Here is a 20901-nt window from a genome sequence, read left to right as displayed (position 1 = left end):
GCTCTTCGTGGACTAATGTTATTAGTGGAATCCCTCAGGGTTCAGTGTTGTTTTTTGTATTTATAAATGATATTGATGATGGTAAAGCAGGCTTAATGTCCAAGTTTGCAGATGATACGAAGGTTGGCAGTGATGTTAATAACACTAATGACCATTGTTGCTGCTGCAACAGGATCTACAACCTTGTATAAGGCAATGGTCAGGCCACACCTTGAGTAATGTATACAGGTCTGGGGGCCTCATTTTAAGAAGGATGTAGAGCTGTTGGAACGAGTACAGAGAAGAGCAACAAAGGGTTGCTCTTATGAAGAAAGGCTTAAGTTTTGCAAATTACAGTGTCTGGAGACTAGGCACCTGTGAGGTGATCTGATTGAGGTGTATAAAGACTTGAATTGTTTGAGCATGCTCAATGCTGATGGGATTCGTCCTCTTGCCCAGAATAATCGCCTGAGAGGGCATAAATTCAAATTGAGGAAAGACAGTTGTAGGATAGATGTGCGAAAGTTTGCCTTTAGCCAGCGGGTGGTTGATTGCCGGAACAAACTTCCATCTGTAGTAGAAGTTGATAGTGTAGCTTAAGTAGATTCAAGGCAGAACTTGACAAATATTTGGAGTGAGTGGATGGGTGAAATAAGGGGTTTTTTTTTTTTTTTTTTTTGGCTGATGCTATATAAGCTTGCTTTCTTGCATCATGTGCCTTTGCTAATGCTAAAAGAACTTGTAGATATTTAATTGAAAAGTCCATGTGTGGCATTCTGTTAGTTATTTTAGGAGTAATTAAATCGTTATAAGTTCCTATACATGGACCCATTCCAGAATCTTAAAACCCCCCCAAATTCACCTGTTGTGGAATTTATAACATGTAATTTCACTAAATGAGATTTGAACTGCTGCCACATCACATAAATATTTCCTTGTTATAGTTGCTGTGATATTCGAATCATAGCAGTTATATACAAGCAAACATTTTATATGTGAATATAAAGTTTTTAAAGTGTATATTTATATAGTTTAATTAATATATTTAAAAATATTTATATAAGTATATTTAAAAACTTGTTATCCCATCATTATTGTCACTTACTTTCATTAGCTGATACATGATTTTTGTTCTACACTGAAGGTTTTTTTCACATACTACATCTTAAATGTGCAATTTCATCATGCAGAAAACTATGATAGAATACCATTTTGTCTTTTTCATTGAGAATTAAACAGTTTCAGTATCACAGATATTGTAACTATCGTAATGCAAAGAATTATTCAGTCTTTTCTACTGCTTCTAAGAATTGTATTGTTAAATGCAAATATTAACCAGTCTTCAAGTAGTTTTTCCAATAGTGTTGTACATTTTCATGAATGTTTTGTTTTGATTTAAATGATTTTTGTTTTAGTTTATAGAAGGGTTATAATGATTAAATCAGGTTTGCCCTCCCACTGATGATTTGATCTGGTTAATTCTTAGTTTTTTTTTTTCCCCTTTTGAATATAAATGTCATTGAAATGTAATTGAAATAAATGATAAATTCTCCAGAGGATGTCTATGCTGCTGGTTCCTCTTATATCCCTAATTATGTTAACTATTTTTTTGTTTTTGATTGTTTTCTTCTTTTCCTTTCCACATTAAGCTTTCAGTTTGTTGCATCCATTCAGTATTCTAGCATGACTGCATTCTTCCACCTTAATTTTGGTCTTCCTAGGCCTCCCTAGCAACTATTCATAACACCACTCCAAAGGGATTCATTTATTCCAGTCACATGAGAGACTTACATTTCTGTACAGCTGTATAGACCCTAAGCTTCCTGCATGCTGTATTGTAGAAAGAGATTTGTGCCATCCAATATTGTAGGTTTTAGCACTGGTGTGCAATGTTACCTCCAGAGAGTATATTCTTCCAAAACTTGACTTGCTCTCACTGATAGTTTTGTCATTAAAGATATAGGTGGGCAATGTTATTAGCCCTATGGATGTTGCCTACCCCAACTAAGGACCTATCACAACTCTTCTTATAAGTTTCTCATACCGTGTAATCCATCACACAATATTTCATTTGCACATAGGGAAGCATGTACAATTTAGAATACCAGATTCTCAATAAATACTAGAACAGTTTATATGTCATAAACCACTGTTTGGCATAATAATACCTAGCCCAGATAAAATTTTGGTACCAGGACTTCATATTGTTTTGTTCTTATTATGTCACTAGAAACTTACTATGGGCAGCATGAAATCCTCACTATTTTATCAGTTTTCCTTATATATGTGTTTTGTTTTTTTTTTTTTTTATATTGACACATAACTAATAATACCCAAACTTGAATATCTGATTACAGATAGATATTCAAGCTATATCTGATGCAGCTTGCATTGTTTATTAGTGATCTCATACCTCAAATTTGCGATAATGGCAAACTTTAGAAGCTAATTCCTACACATGGACTAAAATTGAAGATGTTGTTGTTGTTGTTATTTGGTTTTTAGGAGCATTAGCAACTAAGGCCATATTGCTCCGGGATATGCGGTGGTCATTCCCTGACCTTTCCGCATCCTCCGTATGTGGTGGTGACGGGCTCGAACCCCGGTCTAATCAAGAAGCATGTGCTACCCACTGCTGCTCCTTCCCACCTGGCTACGGAGGCGCCCCTAAAATTGAAGAAGACATTGTCAGAGAAGTAGATCAAATATACTAGAAAAATATGACCTTCAATAAATAAATTTGTAATTTTTAACGTTGAAGATTGGGTCATCATTATCATCATATGTTCACTTCTTTTTTTGTTGATGTGAAATGCAAGTATGTGGTTATTGTTGTTGGGTTTTTTTTTTTTTTTTAATGGTGACCCTAAACAGGAAAAGCACAAAAAAAAGAACCTATACTACTTTAGTACTGTGTATGGATTGAAGGTTGTATAAAAATACTTATTGACATTGGACTTAAATTTCTGTAGATTGTAATTTTTGTGAAATAAGCATGAAGGAAAGTTGTTCATAAATTTGAAATGAATAACATTTCCATTGGAGCAGTGCTTTTTGTTTAAAGTGTGTAGGATAATATCATGGCCCCATGCCTCCAAATATGAAAATGAATCACTTAGTGGCAATCTTAGTTTGCTATTACAGACTGAAGCTATAATCCTACTTGTACAGTTATGTTTTATAGCTCTTATAGCATGAGGCCTTCCCCCCCTAAATTTGTTGAGCTTTTAAGGTCTTTCAATTGAGTTGGGGCACTGGTCAGCTAAGCTGACAGGGAGGGAGTAGAGTTCCCTCATGAGTTTTCTACATGTGCACAACACAAAAATTGACTCACAAACACATAATACACTATAATACTTGATAAAGAGTCCAGAAAATAGTATAGGAATCTATGAAATGTGATTTAAGTGGCTGTGTGGCAGAAAAATTCTCAGAACAACAACAACAAATAACATCTACTACACTTTGTTTATTACCTGTGCTTTGTGAATTAAAAACCTATGTTAAATGTTATAACAGTAAGTATAGCTGATATTTTTGAAGAAAAAACAAAACAAAAAAACAGAGAATTCATAACAATTTTTAGGGAAATGTTAGGGATCAGATAAAATTGAGAAAAATGTGGAATCACTGATAGAAAGGAGAAAAAATTGAAATGGTGACACACCCTTGTGTTCAATGATGATTTTTTTTTACAGGTTTATTGCCAACCTAAACACCAAAGAAACAATACCTAGCAAGGTTTCATCCAGTGAAATGCAGTTCACTGTGTTTTACTTGTTTATTTGCACATTATGATCTTTTGAGGGCTAGCTGTGGAAATGCAGTTTCCACAGCCAACAGAAACTGCATTTCCACACCTTATATGTTATATGAGGTGTGGCAATAAACTTCCAGGACTGGGCTGTTATGGTCATGTTCAGCGAGATTGAAAATAAACAGAAGTGGTATGCTGTATTTCAAACTTCCTCCAACAGATTGTGGTACTCAGATGGTTCAGGAGGCTGACAGATTGCAAGTAACAATATGTTTGACTAGTAGCATCAACGTTCTATGTCATGATTTTGCAATGGAGCAACAAATGAATATCAACTGCTTTAAACTAGAAAAATTTCAACAGAAACATATGAAATGTTAAAAACTATTTATAGTGATAAAATGTTAAGTTATAAAATGTTTAGTTGTATGGTGATAAAATGTTAAATTGTGTGTTTGAATGGTATAAGCATTTGAATGGTATAATGGCATTTCAAAAACAGACCTGATGATGTTCACAATGACCCAAAAAAGTGGCTATCTATCAACCTTTTGAAATGATGACAGAGTTGCAAAGGTTTGGTTAATTGTAGATTTGTTTGAATGAATCAGACAAAAACTTTAGAATGATGTGTGATGAGTTGGATTTGGATAAGGAGACGATTCATGAAATTTCACATGAACATATAGGGAAAAGGAAAGTCTGTGCAAAATTTGTGCTGCACAGCCTCATAGATGAGCAGAAGCAACAAAGTGTCATTGTGTGAAGACTTCATCCGTACTTGTCAAGATGACCCAGAGGCAAAGCATCAGAGTATGCAATGGACTTAACATCATCACCAAGGCCAAAAAAGTTATGTTTACAGAAGTCCAGGATCAAGACAATGCCAATCATGTTTTTCATCAGACAGGGTGTTGATTCACAAGGAATTTATACCTGAATGAGAGAGAATCAGTGCTACATTCTACTTACAGGTGCTTCAAAGATTATTGAGGCATATTTCCTAGGTAAGGTCACAATTTCAAAAGAAAGGCAGCTAGATCTTGTTGCACAACGATGCCCCATCCATTCCACACTTGTTGTGAAGACATTTTTAATGAAACATGCCATTGTACAGATCAACCATCCACTCTACTCTCCTGATCTTGCACCAGTGAACTTCTTCTTTCTCAAGATAATAACTGCCCTGAAAGGAAGGAAAGGTGTTGAGGACATAAAGAAAAACATAACTGCCAAACTGAACATCATTCCTTGAATGCCTTTGCTGACTCTTTTCAGAAACTTTTAGAATGGTATAATAAGTGAAGTCAGTCAGGTGGTGATTATTCAGAATGAAAATAAAACCATTTTTGAGCTCCTTCACTTTGCATTCTTTTTATTGCACCAGTCCGGAAACTTTATTGCCACACCTTGTAAACTTATCATTAACTGAGGTATTGGCACAGGAATCCCTCACCAGCCGCATGGTATATGTTCCTGAAAAGTACTGTATTTGGTAAAACCATGATTGGCAAGACTGAGGTCTTATAGAAACTAGGGGATTAGAAGGAAAATAATTATGCCTATAAAACATATGAAAAAGTAGTAAATTTTATTTTATATTTATGAAAAAGAATAACAAAAACAAGGTTGTCAGTTAAACATTTAGAGGACACAATGAGTGATAAAAGTAATATCAGTTTACTTTAGTATTAGTATTAATAGTGGCAAATGATGCAAGACAGTAAGCTTATACAGCATTAGCCAAAAAATCATCCATTCCCTCCAACAGTTTGTCTAGTCCTTTCTTGAATTTATTCAGACTATCCATTTAACTATCCTTCCTTAATTTGAATTTATGTCCCCTCATTTGCATAGTTTTAGCAAGAAGAAGAAGAAGAATCCCATCAGCACTGAGTTTGCTCAAGCCATTCAAAGCCTTAAACATCTCAAATCCTCTGCTTACTCTGCATTACTATATAACAAACACAGTACTCTTTAAGCATTTTGAAAACAAGTCCGAAGTACATCCAGGAAAATGTAAATTTAGGTGAGAAAGAGGAAAATCTATGGAGGAGGGTAATTGTGCAGTCAGATGATCTGAGTAGTGCAGACAGACTGCCAGGATTGCTCATGGGGTTTTGTTAGTGATATACAGGAATTTTCCCAGCAGGTATAAGGAATTGTATAATTTAATTATAATTTAATTTTAATATTAAATTTAATTGTATAATATTGTAATCCCATTGTATAAGACAATGGTTAGGCCATATCTTGAGTACCGTATACAGATCTGGAGGCCTCATTTTAGGAAGGATGTGGATCTGCTGCATTGGCTGTATTAGAACATTAAAAAGATTAGTGAGAGGAACAAAAGGGATGCTCTTACCAGAAACAGCTTCTGTTCTGAAAATTACAGCATATTAGTGAAGAGATCTGTTTGGGGTATTTAAGACTTTGAATGGACTGAGTCAACTAAGGCTGATGGAATTCTCCCTCTTGCTAACACTACACACGAGGGGACATAAATTCAAATTGAGGATGGATATTGCAGAACAGATGTGTTGAAGTGCACCTTCAGCCAGCAGGTGGTTGATTGATGAAACAAACTTCCATCTGTTGTTTGTGAAAGTGGATAGTTTGAATAAATTCAAGGAAGAACTAGACAAAAAGGTTTTTTTTTCTTTCTGATGCTGTATATAAACTTGCTTTCATACACAATTTGCCACTATTAATACTAATATCAGGAGTCACCATATGGTAGATTGTATCTCATTGCTAATTATTTTCATAGACCACAAGTGATCTGAATCTAAATCAGTAATTTCTACATAAAGTAATTATTTTAGTTTTTTATTTTTATAAATTTCCTTAATTTGACATGTAACTTTTAAAAATTCAACCATACATTATACTAAAACACACCATGCTTCATGTTCTGTATAAAAGGGAATGAAATTATATCATAATGCAGTATCAGAAAGAAAAAAAAATCTTTTTTTTTTCTTTCAACATTTTGAAATTTGGAAATATGAATAAATCAATCAAACACTCGGATCAACAAATTACATTTGTCTTTAAGAATCCATGCAAAAAAGTGACATTTCTTTCTTTATAAGATACTGCTTTGTCCTTTAATCTGTTTTTGTTTTTTTTCCAGCAGGATTTAAACTGCATAGATAATTAATTCTCATGGCAGAACAAACTTGCCTTTGCAATGAGTTACCTTGGTATTGCAAGGCAATTGGTCATTTGTTTAAAAGATGAGCCTTTTTTGGGACAGCCGGTCTCTCATTAAATAACAGGTGGTCTCTAGTAAACAATAAGACAAACAGTTGAAAAGACTTTGTTTGAGTGAGATGCCATGCAGTATACAAAATCAATTTTCAAAGTTATAATATAGCTACAGCTATCTATTGAAAGTAGTGCAATACTAGTGCAGTTCATTGCAAAACCATATTTTTTCTCCTGTGAAAACTGAGACCATTGTATTATTCATAAAGTTTAAATCCTGCTGCCAGCAAAAACAGATGAAAGACAAGATAAACATATGCATGTAAATGTAAATGCTTGCATATTAATTAAGTTCAGTTGTTTGTGCTTAATAGTTATTGAAATATGCTTCTCCCAAACTGTTCATTTTATGTCAAAAATGGATCTGGACCATGATGAATTTCATTTTTACTAATATAGACCATAATGAGTTATATATTTTCTAATTCAGATAATGAAGAAAACTAACTGGGTGATCCCTGGAAATATTTGATCCTGATGATTGCATCATTTAACAAGTAGAATGTAAACAAATCCTTGCCATCTGCACTACACACTAGAAAGGCTTAGTAATGTGTTTGCTCCACAGGTCTCAAGGTTGCAGGGAAACTCTGAAACAAGAGCCCTTGCAACTTTATTTTTATTATTATTTTTGCAACCATATTCCCCTACCTAAATCTGACATTGCCCCTAGGCTCGCCTATGTGATCTTCAGGAGGAAGAAAAATAATTCTGATTTTTTTTTTGTTTAAAGAGAGTGGACTTAAACTCAAATCTGCAGTTAGCAAGCCTATGATTGGGAGGGATTCCTATATATTGGCTACCAAAAACAGTTATAATGAGGATGCAAGACCCTCTACCCACCTTGGGGTATATTGGAATATAAAAAGAAATTCATATGTAAATCACTACATTGAGTAAGAAGTGACATGATAACAAAGTGAAGTGGAAAATTCTGTATGTAATACGAAGCATGAAACTTGTAATAAAATACTATTTTTTTCTCTCCTTCAGTTTATTTTATGGATAATATTTGATAAGTTTACTACATTTATGACAATAAACGTAACACAAATTTTATCTAATTATTTTCATAATGACATACATCTCCTATGAACATACATATTACTTTATTTTTTTTCTGTGTCACATTATGAAAATAATATTTTCTTTCCTCTTCTCCTACAGATGATAATGAATGTGCAAATACCCCCTCGGCTTGTGGATCAGCAAGTTGTCTTAATACTCCTGGTAGTTATACCTGTGGCTGTCCACCAGGCTATACTTTTGATGGTGTATTATTGCTGTGCATAGGTGAGGAAAAAGTTTTTATTAAACTGAAAGATAGTTTAAAAAAACATAGGTTGTGTATAAATGTCAATAATACTTTTCCCAGTAATATGTTATTATTGCACTGGCCAACATAATTTTTATCCATAAAATATCCAAAGATATTAGTTACTACAATTTAGGGACGTAGATCTCACATTGATCTGTTATATTATCTGCAAATAATGTTTTTATGTGCTCATAGATGGTAGTAATGTTAGGAAGGATTAACATGTTTAACTTGTCTTCCTCTCACCTCTTTCTTTCTTTCAGTAACAGAAATACACTTGTAGTGTGAGTACATTCACAGTTTATATGCAGATCTATGGCATATTTGTTTCTTCTGTGTTTTGCTTAGCATTATTTTGTTAACAATACAATTGTTAAAATGTTTAAGCAGAAGCAAAGGAAGCGTCAGAATCATCCTGAAAGTTTCTGTTGTGTGCAGATGGTTTACAACAAAAACTAAGAGTAAAAAAAATTAATATAACTAAACATAGGTGAGGTTCCCTATGATATTCCCTATGCTTCGGCTGCAAATTTGGTCTCCACATAATGTGCTGTGCATTTTTCCCAGTTAGCCACATCTCAGATTTGCACCACAAATCTAAAAATGTGGCTAACTGGGAGAATTAAAAATATTCCTTTTGCCATTCCTATGGTGTGACTAGAATTGTATAACTACATTGACGATTGCTATTTCTACATGAAAAAAAAATATCAGGTATGTCCAGAAAAAACAAACATAGCATCAAATATTCTAATATATCATCTACAATAAGGCCTGTTCCACATGATTCCAGATTCCCCAAAATCAGGAACCAACAATGAATATAACAAGGATTTTTTTATTGCAGACCTTGACTGTCTACTTCGGTAGATTTGGACTACCAACAAGAAAATTATAACATGCCACACTTAATTTAAACAAAAAGAATTGAATGACTTACTTTGTGATTTTAACTTATCTAAAGGCTATCAAGACTCCTTGGTTATAAGCCACAATAGTGGAAGTTAATTGAAGCCAGAACTAAAGTTGGAAATTGCAGTATATCAAAGTGGTTTTAAAATATTTCATTTTGGAAGGCGGTATGTGTTATGTAAAGATATTAATTGTATTCTGAATGAACTGAGCATTGAATACAAACTTAATGAATGGCATGTATTTGTTGATGCTTCAAAATCATTTTATGGAATGCATTCCCATCAGCTCCTTGCTTCATGCCATTGGCCTAAAAGAATGCTGCTTGCTTTCTTGCATCATATGCCTCTACTAATGCTAATGCTAGAAGCATATGAAAGTATGTCCAAGACCTGCAATGCAATAAAGTACCATGATTTTGCTTGGAATGTCTGTGATGATCTTAAAGTAATTGGCTTACTCACAGGTCTACAGGAAGGTTTTACAAAATACTGTTTCCTATGTTTGTGGGACAATTGTGCAACAGAAAAATATTATATTATATTATATTATATTATATTATATTATATTATATTGGGAGAAGTAATATAAAACATGTTCCACTGGTGGAACCAAAAAAAGAGGTTATTCTTCCACCTTTGCATGTAAAACTTAAATTAATAAAGAATTTCATTAAGGTCCTGGATAAAGAAAGAAGTTTTTTTTTTTTTTATGTGAACCCCAAACACGAGAGGTATTAGAACCTATAGTACTTTAGTACCGTGCTTGGGTTGGAGGTTGAGAAGACGAAAGAAGATATTTGTTGACACTGGACTTGAACTTCTGTAGATTGTAATTTTCAGGAAATACATATGAAGGAAGGTTGTTCCAGAAAACGGCAGTTGAATGAATAAATGAGGAAGATGAAAAGTTGGTTCTGTGGGTTTGAAGTTGGACAGTAAACAGATGTTGGCTGGTGGCAGCACGTGTTCGGACTGTTTTGAAAGAGAGAGAGCGGGAATTATAGAAGCCAATTCAGAAGAACAGTGCCCATGGAAGTATCTGTAGAAGAGACATACAGCAGAAACAGTACGTCTATGAGAAAGCGAGTGGAGACACTCTGTTAGAGATGAATCATTAATTAACCTAACTGCCCTCTTCTGAATGTAATCAAGAAGCCTGAGAGAGGTTTTGGGGGCACCACCCCAGATGTGGAAACAATATTCCATGGCAGGGCAGATTTGCGATTTATACCGAGTGAGCAGCTGTTTGGAAGAAAAGTAATGCCGAGAGCGAAAGAGAAAACCAAGTTTTTTAGATGCAGAGGAAGCAATATTTGTAATGTGTTTGTGCCGAGAGAGATTAGAAGTCAGGGTAATCCCCAAAAGAGATATATCATTTTGCCTAGAAATCGGAGTGTCACTAAAGATAAGCATAGGAGCAGAAGAATCCTTTTTGTGAGATATAAGACAAGACTGAGTTTTAGAAGGGTTGAAATCAACTAAGCTGTCTTTGCCCCACTGGAAAATTACCTGAAGATTGGCATTTAAGGAATTGGTAGCAGATTTTCGAGAAGTTGAAGCTGATTGAGCAGGACAAGTTTTCTCAAAATGGAAAGTGGAATGCAATGTGCTATCATCGGCAAAACTATGGATAGGATTTCCAGTCAATGGAAGAAGGTCATTAATATACAAGAGGAAAAGAGTGGGGGAAAGAACTGAACCTTGGGGGACACCGGCATTAGTGGAGAAGTTAGAAGACAGAGAGCCATTACCCTCAGTGAGCGATCAGAGAGAAAACTGAATAACCAATTACTAAAAACAGTTGGCAAACCATAACATGGAAGCTTGTTTAGAAGACGTTTATGCCAAACACGATCAAATGCATTAGCATTAGCATTAGTAGAGGCATTTGATGCAAGAAAGCAAGCTTATACAGCATCAGCCAAAAAAAATAAAATCAATAAATAAAAAATAACCACTTCCACTTCATCCCTCTGTTCGTTCGAAATTTCTTTTGGTATTTCGTTCGAAATACCAAAAGAAATCTCGCAGGTTATCACATTTTGCATTCTGTCATGCCAAACAATACGAGATTGGGAATAGCCATGAGATAATGGTTCCATTGGAGAAGAGACAATCACCAAGTTGTGATCTGAAGTGCCTAAAGGACCTCTCACTTCGACCGTGTACTTAGAAGGGTTGTTTGTGAGAAAAAGATCAAGAGTATTGGCTGTATGATTAGGATTGTCCAGTATTCTTGTAGGTAAATGAACAATCTGTGCTAGGTCATTAGTAATTGCAAAAGCCTCAGCATCTCGACCTGCTGGATCGGTGTGACTAGAAAACGGAAGCCATCTGGAGTTGTGAACATTAAAATCACCAAGGAAAATTACCTCACTGTTAGGAAAGTTGGACTGGAGAAAGTCAAGTTGCAAAAAGAGGAAGTCAAAGAGCTCCAAGTGATTAGTGGAGTGGGGAGAATGGTAGAGACAACAGATGGATTTGACAAGATGAGGTAGAGAGATTTCAAGCCAGAGAAGATCAAAGAGAGGAGATTCCAAATTGCCAAGTCTCTGACAGGGAATATCAGAACGGGCATATGCACAAGTACCACCTTTCAGGCGAAAGGAATCATACAGTGAATAATTTGGGCATCTGACATGAGCAGTAGTTGAATCAACCGATAACTGAGATTCTGTCAGAAAAAGTACATGTAAAAAGCCCATCATGGGGTTTGGCAGACTGCAAGTGGAAATGGACATCATTGAGATTAGAATTGAGACCACGTATATTTGTGAAATGAATTAGGAAGTCCTTGGGAGGTTTAGATATTTTCGCAGATAAGCTTGCTCTATTAGTTTGACAATTCATGGTGTATTCGATATTAAGGAAAAGTGGGTGGGACATGCTGTATGAAGTAATGAAATTTTTGGATATGGCGTACACGTGGTAAGAATATACCCAGATCCTTGACATAACGTGGCTTCGACAATGCTCGCCGCATACACACTACTTGGACTCCCTCCAGTCACTATCTGGCAGAGTAGAGGTAGCACGATTATACACTAGCTGATCCGGAAGCCTCCTAGAGAGTTACCAATGGGTTCAGTCTGGTGTACTAACTAGCGGCCGGCCTGCGAACACCGTTTTAGAGCTTACCCTCGAAATGTAAGGTATATTGGATCTCGCCACGACGTTCATCATAACCTCAAAAGTCATCAATCATACTGCATGATGGAAGAGATAGGGAAGGGTTCACCGGAACTTAGCTCTAGATACTAAACATGGGTTCCACCACTTCAAGCCTCCAATAAGCAAAGTGGTGGTTTTTCACCAGTTGATGAGTCATCTACCACCTAGTACTGTCTGGTAACATAGAGGGGCGGCGTTCCTCCATGTGGTGTGGCCGCCACACCTCGACCCCTGCTTACGTTGGTTCACACCTGGGTGGTCACCCCCCATGTACTTGTGCATGGAGGTTATACCCAGGATTACTAACAGCCTCACCATCGTGAAGGTGCAAGCAGAGGATTTGGCTGTCACAGACCGTCCAGACTTTGCCGAAATTGGGTCCACTTGACTTGAGTGTCACCCAAATATCAGTTCCATCAGCGTTTTAGACTCCCAGGTAGCAAGTACAGCTTGTCTGGCATTTCTGAGAGAATGTCTGTGACAACCTTAAGTGGATTCTGCTGCTCAAGGGAAATATTTCACAATAAACAGATGGGCCTCAAATAAAGAAATTTCTCAATGTAATCATTTAAAGCAGTTGAGCACAGATTTCCTCGAAGAAGGAAAAAAGATAATTATGAATCTCTGGTGTCAACTGTAATGTTATAAAGTTATGGGATGCTGAATGTCTTTGAAAATTCATTTTCTTCATTCCCATCTCGTTTTTTACGTCCAGAATAAGTGATGAGTAGCCTGTACGGGAGTAACCTGTGTGAATGCAGCTTTTTGCCGCTCCTGGAACAGAGAAGTTTTTTCTGATTTATTTTCTGTTTTATTAGCTTAAATTGGCATATTAACTTATTTTCTAGAGTAGCTTTATATTCCTATTTACGATACTTGTTTAAAGTAACTTAGATAGAGATTTTGTAGCTATTACTTAGTATGGTAAGGGTATCAAATCCACGTGTTGAGCGTTCGTAAATTGCCACCATTGTAAAGCGATACAAAATATCTCGAACTAGATAGCATAAGCTTAATATAGTATAGTATAGTTCATAATATTGTCAATTAATCAGTAAAATCTATTAATCTTGTTGAACTTCATTGTAAATTAAATTGTACTTTTAACTATACATATAACGACTTAGGTTATGTAACATAAATAATTAGAAAAATAAATAATTAATACTTAACTTGATACGGAAGTTATATAAAGGGATTTCGTACTCAATACTGAAACATAAATATAGCGTTATAACTGTGTCGGGATACAAGTTTAGGGTTTTAATTTTGTACTGAAATTGAAATTAAATTGAAATCATGACTCAAACTAGAGCAGCAAAGCAAAAGGCTCAAGCTAATGGGAGTGCTGTGGCTTAGAGGAGAACTGAGGGGGGCAGTTGCCCTCTGAATCACAGCCTTTTAAAATGCACTACTTGCTTGATGTTTGTGGAGCAGTCGGGTACGGGACATGATACTGCCATGGGGGATGTCTTTGTGCGCGATGCAAGAAGTGTAAGGAAATCAGGCAAAAACTCAGCGTTGTTATGGGCCTATATGAGAGCTTGAAGGACAGGGTGTATACCCTCGAAGGATTAAAAGTGAGGGCCCATCAAGCTCTCAGCTGCCCACACCAATGCCAGAGCTTGCACTTGGTCATCGCCCAACACAGCAGCAGCCCCCAAGGCAGAATGCACTGGTCCCAAAGGAACTAGTAGTTGTTGGTGACTCTATTGTCAGGGAAACGGGAAACATGCTTTGTAAAAAGGATAGGTGGAACAGGACCAGGGTATGTCTGCCAGGTGCAAAGGTTGATGACGTTGTAGAGCGGATATCATCTTTTAAGGGCACAAAAGGTGATATAGTTGTACACGTTGGCACTAATGATATTAAGAGTAGGAGACCGGCGGAATTACTTAACAAGTACAGGTCACTGTTGAAAAAAAGCCGTGAATTAAGGTTGAATTTGAAAGTGCCTGGAATTCTGCCCAGACACGATAGGAGGGAGTATATGATGAGAGCCCTGTCGATCAATTCGGCCCTTGGAAAGATTGTTCAAGGCTCAAGGGGTAAAATTTTTTCAGCCTGGTCTGTACTTGTTAACAGGAGAGACTGCTTCTACAGGGATGGGATACACTTAAATAGAAAGGGTGCAAGAATGTTTGCTGATGCTATCGAGGCAGTGTTAGGTGGGTCGGAAAACTGCTAGCTTGTGGGCATACAAGGACTAATAGATTAACAGTAGCCACTGGCAGAGGTGAAAGTGATTCTTGCACTTCTTCTATTGGAATGAGGAGCAGTCTGGAAAATAAGATGCAGGATATTTCAGAGACTGCTGGGAATCATTGGGGTACAAGTAAACACATGGGTTGTGTTAGGGTAGCTAAGAAAAAGAAAGGTGCATGTATACTTGCATGTACACCAATGCTAGGAGTTTAGTAAATAAATTTGATGAATTTGAGGTATTGCTCAAAACATCAAAGGCAGATATTGTTGGGATTTCAGAGACGTGGTGTCACACAGATATAAGGAATGCAGAACTGGAATTTGGGGAGTACAATGTGTACAGAAAGGATAGACAGGATAGGAAGGGAGGAGGGGTTATGCTATTAGTTAAGAAATACCTAAAATCTAAGGAAGTCAAACCAGTCGACATCGCTGGACAGTGCAGTGTCGAGTCAGTTTGGTGTGACATAAGCATTGGGAGATCAAAATTGAGAGTAAGAGTGTGCTATAGGCCTAATGACTCTGATGAGTATAATAAGAAACTGTACAGGGAAATAGAGTGGGCCAGTAATTCAGAGAGTCTTATAATGGGGGATTTTAATTTCCCAGATATTGACTGGAATTTGGGGTCTGGTCACTCACACACTAGCAAGGCTTTTGTGGATTTATTGGATGATTGTTTTCTTCATCAGCATGTTCGGGAGGCAACTAGGGGGAGTAATACTCTTGATTTGATTATCAGTAGTGATTCTTCATGCATTAAGAATCTGCAGGAAAATGAACCACTAGGTGGCAGTGACCACAGTGTGCTGAAGTGGGATTTACTCAAAGAGGTAACTACCATTAGGGGTAATGGGAAGGGGTATTGCTTTCGTAAAGGTGACTATGATGGACTGAGACAGTATTGAAATTCTATACAGTGGGACCAACTGATGATGTTACCAACAACAAATTCAAAATGGTAAGCATTCAAAGAACTTATCTTGGAAGCTACTAGGCTTTACATACCAACTAAGAAATATTGTTCAAGGTTTAGGCCTAAATGGATGTCAGATGAACTAATGAGACATATGGCAGAGAAGAAAAATGCATGGGATACATAAAAATTAACACACGTGACACAGAAGCCTATGATAGATACAAGTTGATCTGTAACCAAGTTACAAAGGAGGTTAGGCAGGCGAAGGCAGATTACGAGATATCTTTGGCAAGGGATGCAAAGAAAAACAGCAAAGAGTTCTTTACTTATGTAAACTCTAGAAGGAAGGGGATGAATCAGATTGGTCCAATTGATATCGATGGGTCAACTGTTGATAATCCTGCTCAGGTAGCTAACAAACTAAATGAATATTTTGCATCGACATTCACACATGAGGCGAAGTTATTCAGCAAGGGGAATGCCAGAGGTGTATTCAACTCTGGCAGTAAGCTAGAGAATCTTGTAATCTCTGAGGGTAAAGTAGAGGAGAAATTGTTGAAGATAAACACAAGAAAGGCACCTGGGGTGGAAGGGACCTATCCAGTTATATTAAAGGAGGCAGCAAAGGAAGTAAGCAAACCCTTAGCCATAATTATGAGAGCTTCCTTGGACTCAAGGGAGGTACCCGTGGACTGGAGATGTGCAAATGTGACCGCAATTCACAAAGGAGGATCAAATGCTGACACAAGTAATTATAGACCTGTGAGTTTAACTTCCGTTCCCGGAAAATTAATGGAGGCACTGGTCATCATCTTGATCATCTTGACAAGACTTCAGTTATAGCTCGGACACAGCATGGTTTTGTTAAGGGGAAGTCTTGCCTGACCAATTTGATTGGATATTATGATGCAGTCACAAAAGAACTGGATGCAGGGTATAACTTTGATATTATATACTTGGATCTTAGAAAGGCTTTTGATAATGTTGCACATGGAAGACTGCTGCACAAATTGGAGCAGTGTGGCATTGGAGACAAATTCCTGCTATGGATAAATAGGTGTTTGAGGGGGAGAGTGGTAATCAATGGACACTGCTCATCGTGGACTAATGTTATTAGTGGAGTCCCTCAGGGCTCAGTATTGGGTACATTATTGTTTTCTGTATTTATAAATGATATTGATGATGGTATATCAAGCTTAATGTCCAAGTTTGCAGACGATGCGAAGGTTGGCAGGGTTGTCAAGGACACTACTGACACTATGCTGCTGCAACAGGATCTGGAAAGGTTGAGCAGATGGGCTGAGAGGCGGCAAATGAAGTTTAACATTGACAAATGTAAAGTACTACATATGGGAAACAACAACCCCAGAGCAACGTATCAACTCTGTGGTACTACATTGACAGTGGTAGAGAATGAAAAGGACCTGGGGGTACTCGTGCAGGCAGATATGAAGTTCTCTGAGCAGTGCAGATGGGCTGCAAGAGTAGCTCATGGTGTATTGTCAATGATATATATAGGAATTTTTCTAGCAGGGATAAGGAGGTGATTATTCCCTTGTATAAGGCAATATACATAAGGTCAGACCACACCTAGAGTACTATATGCAGGCCTGGAGGCCTCATTTCAAGAAGGATGTAGAGCTGCTGGAACGAGTACAGAGAAGGGCAACAAGAGTACTGAATGGAACAAAGGGGTGCTCTTACGAAGATAGGCTTAAGTTTTGCAAATTACAGTGTCTGGAGACTAGGCACCAGCGAGGTGATCTGATGGAGGTGTATAAAGCCTTGAATGGTTTGAGCATGCTCAATGCTGATGGTATTTTCCCTCTTGTTCAGAATAATCACCTGAGCGGGCATAAATTCAAATTGAGGAAAGACAGATGTAGGATAGATGTGCGGAAATTTGCCTTTAGCCAGCGGGTGGTTGGTTGGTGGAACAGACTTCCATCCTTTGTCGTGGAAGTTGATAGCCTAAATAAGTTTAAGGCTCAGCTGGACAGGTTTTTCGAACGAACAGAGGGGTGAAGTGGAAGTGGTTATTTTTTTATTTATTTATTTATTTTATTTTATTTTATTTTATTTTATTATTTTATTTTATTTTTGGCTGATTCTGCATAAGCTTGCTTTCTTGCATCAAATGCCTCTACTAATGCTAATGCTAATGAGCAAGAGGAATGCTTTTATTGGGACATACCCACACATACTATCTGTAGATATGGTAGAAGCAGTAAGCTATCAGCTCATGGAGGAGTAGTGATTCTTGTTATTTTTAATACTCCATCAAAGTATGTCTGCCTTCAGAGTTCTCTAGAAGTAGTGATAGTACACATTGTAATTGGCATTACACACTTAGTCTTGCTTCTATATATTTCTCTCTTCCCCAGTAAGTTCTACAAATGATTTTTAATAACTGATAGATCAACTACGATTCTGCTTAATTGGTGATATTAATGGTCATCATCCACTTGAAGATCTCCAACCATGGAGATCTTCAAGTTGATAATGAGAGAGAGAGAGAGAGAGAGAGAGAGAGAGAGAGAGAGAGAGGTTAATAAAATCTCTGCTGGATGCAGAAATGGAGCACATACTGTACCTAATCCACTTTCCAATAGGAGCCATGAACTGCCATAGATCTTAGTTTGTTTGTCTTCACCCCCCCCCCCCCACAAAAAAGCATATACATAGCAATTACTGGTGGAATCAGTACTGTACACACCATGCCAAACAAGAAAAAAATCGATCTCGAAAACACCCTACAACTATTAATCTCATGAATTTCAAAAACTTCAAACTAAACCCTAACAGATGTTTAAAAAAAACGAAAAAAAATCCCTGGATCAGTTTTGCTTTGTCCATTAAAAAGGACACAGACACAAGGCTCATATGGAAGAGCAAGTCTGTTTCCATCAAGTATTTATCCATTTTCACAGGAAAGTGTGCAATTTCTTATCAGCACAGAAATTAATAAGATCACAAAGACAGTCTATTACCACCAAGTGCTCAATTCCTGCTTTAATCAAGTTTTTAGTTAGTTAAGATTTTAGGTCCTACCATGATAGGTGTATTATCAACACAAAGTGCAAGTCAGTTTTATTTTTAAGGAATCCCATATTTTCAGCATGCTCTGAAGATTACCATTAGCATTAGTAGAGGCATATGATGTAAGAAAGCAAGTTATACAGCATCAGCCAAAAAAAAAAAAAAAAAAAAATCACCCATCCATACGCTCCAAAAGTTTGCCCAATTCTTCCTTGAATTTATTTAAGCTGTCAACTTCCACAACGACAGATGGAAGTTTGTTCCAGCAATAAACTACCCACTGGATAACGGCAAATTTCCACACATCTATCCTACAACTGTCTTTCGGCAGTTTCAGTTTATGCCCCCTCCAGTTTTAATCTGAACAAGAGGAAGAATTACCATCAGCAGTGAGCCTGCTCAATCCATTCAAGACCTTATACACCTCAATCAGATCACCCTGCAGGTGCTAAGGTGTGCCTGATCATTGCTTTAGTTAAAAAAATAAACAATTGGCTTCCAGAAATGAATTTCTGGCGCCGGCAAGAAATCTAGGACTGAAAAAGTTAGAAATTAGGTCATATCGAATACAACGAATTTCCAAAAAAAGCCATCATTGATGAGGAGAGGAGAAAATAGAGGAGAAAAGATTGGAGTGGTTTGTCCATGTGAAGAGAATGGAGGATGACAGATTGCCTAGAGGAGCCATGGAATTGATGCTATGGAGAAGGAAAAAGAGAGGAAGATCAAGAAGGACATGGATAGAGGGTGTGAGGCAGCTATGAATAGAAGACTGGTGGACAAGAGATTGGGAAGATGAAAGAAAATGGAAAAAAAGAATAAAGGAATGGCTTTTCGATATTAGGTTGAGGAGAACCATTGTAATACGGAATAAATCCTAAGAAGAAGAAGAAAAAATTATGACTCTAGGATTGGTGGGCAAAAAAAATTTGCTTTCAGCCAGAGAGTATTAGATTGTTGGAACAAACTGCCATCTGGTTTTGTGGAAATGGGTAGTTGAATAAATTTAAGAAAGAATTTAATTATACATGTTATTAGAGGGGATAGACAGAAGCAGTGGGAAGTGTTGTTTTTTTTTTTTTTTTGCTGACACTGTGTAGAACTGTTTCCTTGCATCATTTGCCATTATTAATAATAATGATAGACATTGTTAATGAAACTGGATGGGGGTAAAGCAATATGTCTGAAAAATGGGCAATTTTCAGTTGCTACAAATGGTAGTAATTAAACTGATTCCAAGCTTTAAAAAAAAAAAAAAAAAAACATATACAGTGAAACTTCCCTTTAACAGACAGCCATGGGAACGAAAATTTGTCCGTTAGAGAGAAGTGTCCGCTAACAAAAAGTCTAAGGGAGAAAAAAAAAAGAAAGAGAGAAAAATCGTTAAACGTTTAATGTAAAATTAAATTAAAATATATACAGATTTTGAACAATATTTTTGTAAATAATATATAATTACATACACAAGAGATAAAGAAAAATCATTAAACGTTTAATGTAAAATTAAATTAAATTATATACAGATTTTGGACAATATTTTTGTAAATAATATACATACAATTGTGCTATGCATATTATGACTTTATCTTAAGAAAAATACATACAGTAATCACTTATTTTCTTCTGCACCTTCTTCTGGCTGATAATTTTGTTTTCAACATTTGTTTGGAGTGAAGAAACCATCAAAAGTCCTTCAGTATCTTCTTCAGCGGCGAAAAACATTTTTAAACAATTGATTTGTATGAGCGCTTCTTCTATTTTCATCGGTGGTTCGTCGTTAATATGTTCTTCGACAGAATGACCTCCTTCCATTTCTTCATCCTCATGAGGAACTTCTTGAACAATATCGATGATAATGTCGTTGATATCTAGAGCACCATCTTCTGTAGCGAGGTTCGAGTCTATATCTTTGTAGCCAGGGTCACTTGTAGCTGAAGTATCGTACATTATTAATAGATGTTGAAGTTCTTGTTCTTCTTGATGCTCCACATTGCTGTTCACAACTTCAGTTTTTGCGTTTGAGAAGCCAGACTTTACAAAACAGTTCACGACAGTTTGTTTTCTAATTGCGTTTACTGAAGAGGAAATCCATTGAATCGCATCTAGGATGCTGATTTTCTTTGCAAGGTCACTCACACATGTTACATCGTTCATGTTTGCAATGAGATGTCTTAAAACACGTTTTCTGTAGTGAAGTTTAAAATTTTTTATTATCCCTTGATCCAAGGGCTGACACTCTGCAGATGTGTTTGGTGGCAGACAAACGATTTGAATGTTGGACAATTCAATGTGCGAGTGAGATGCAGCATTATCCATGAAAAGAATA

The 20901-nt window shown here is 36.6% G+C and overlaps 1 protein-coding gene across 3 annotated transcripts in view; it reads left to right on the top strand.

The window, feature by feature from the left end:
- LOC150080668 (fibrillin-2-like) overlaps nucleotides 1–20901 on the top strand; it is a 1460049-nt gene that overhangs the window by 1357027 nt on the left and 82121 nt on the right. For all 3 annotated transcript variants that reach the window (XM_090381969.1, XM_090381968.1, XM_090381967.1), the window contains exon 63: nucleotides 8177–8302. In XM_090381969.1, coding sequence (XP_090238095.1) covers nucleotides 8177–8302 — 126 coding nt within the window. The remainder of the gene's footprint in view (nucleotides 1–8176; nucleotides 8303–20901) is intronic.

This window comes from Mastigoproctus giganteus, chromosome 9 (genome assembly GCF_048544385.1).
Source record: "Mastigoproctus giganteus isolate SK-2022 chromosome 9, ASM4854438v1, whole genome shotgun sequence".
Taxonomy (NCBI): domain Eukaryota; kingdom Metazoa; phylum Arthropoda; class Arachnida; order Uropygi; family Thelyphonidae; genus Mastigoproctus; species Mastigoproctus giganteus.
The sequence above is the reverse complement of the archived record's forward strand: the minus strand, read 5'-3'. Positions and strand labels throughout refer to the sequence as shown.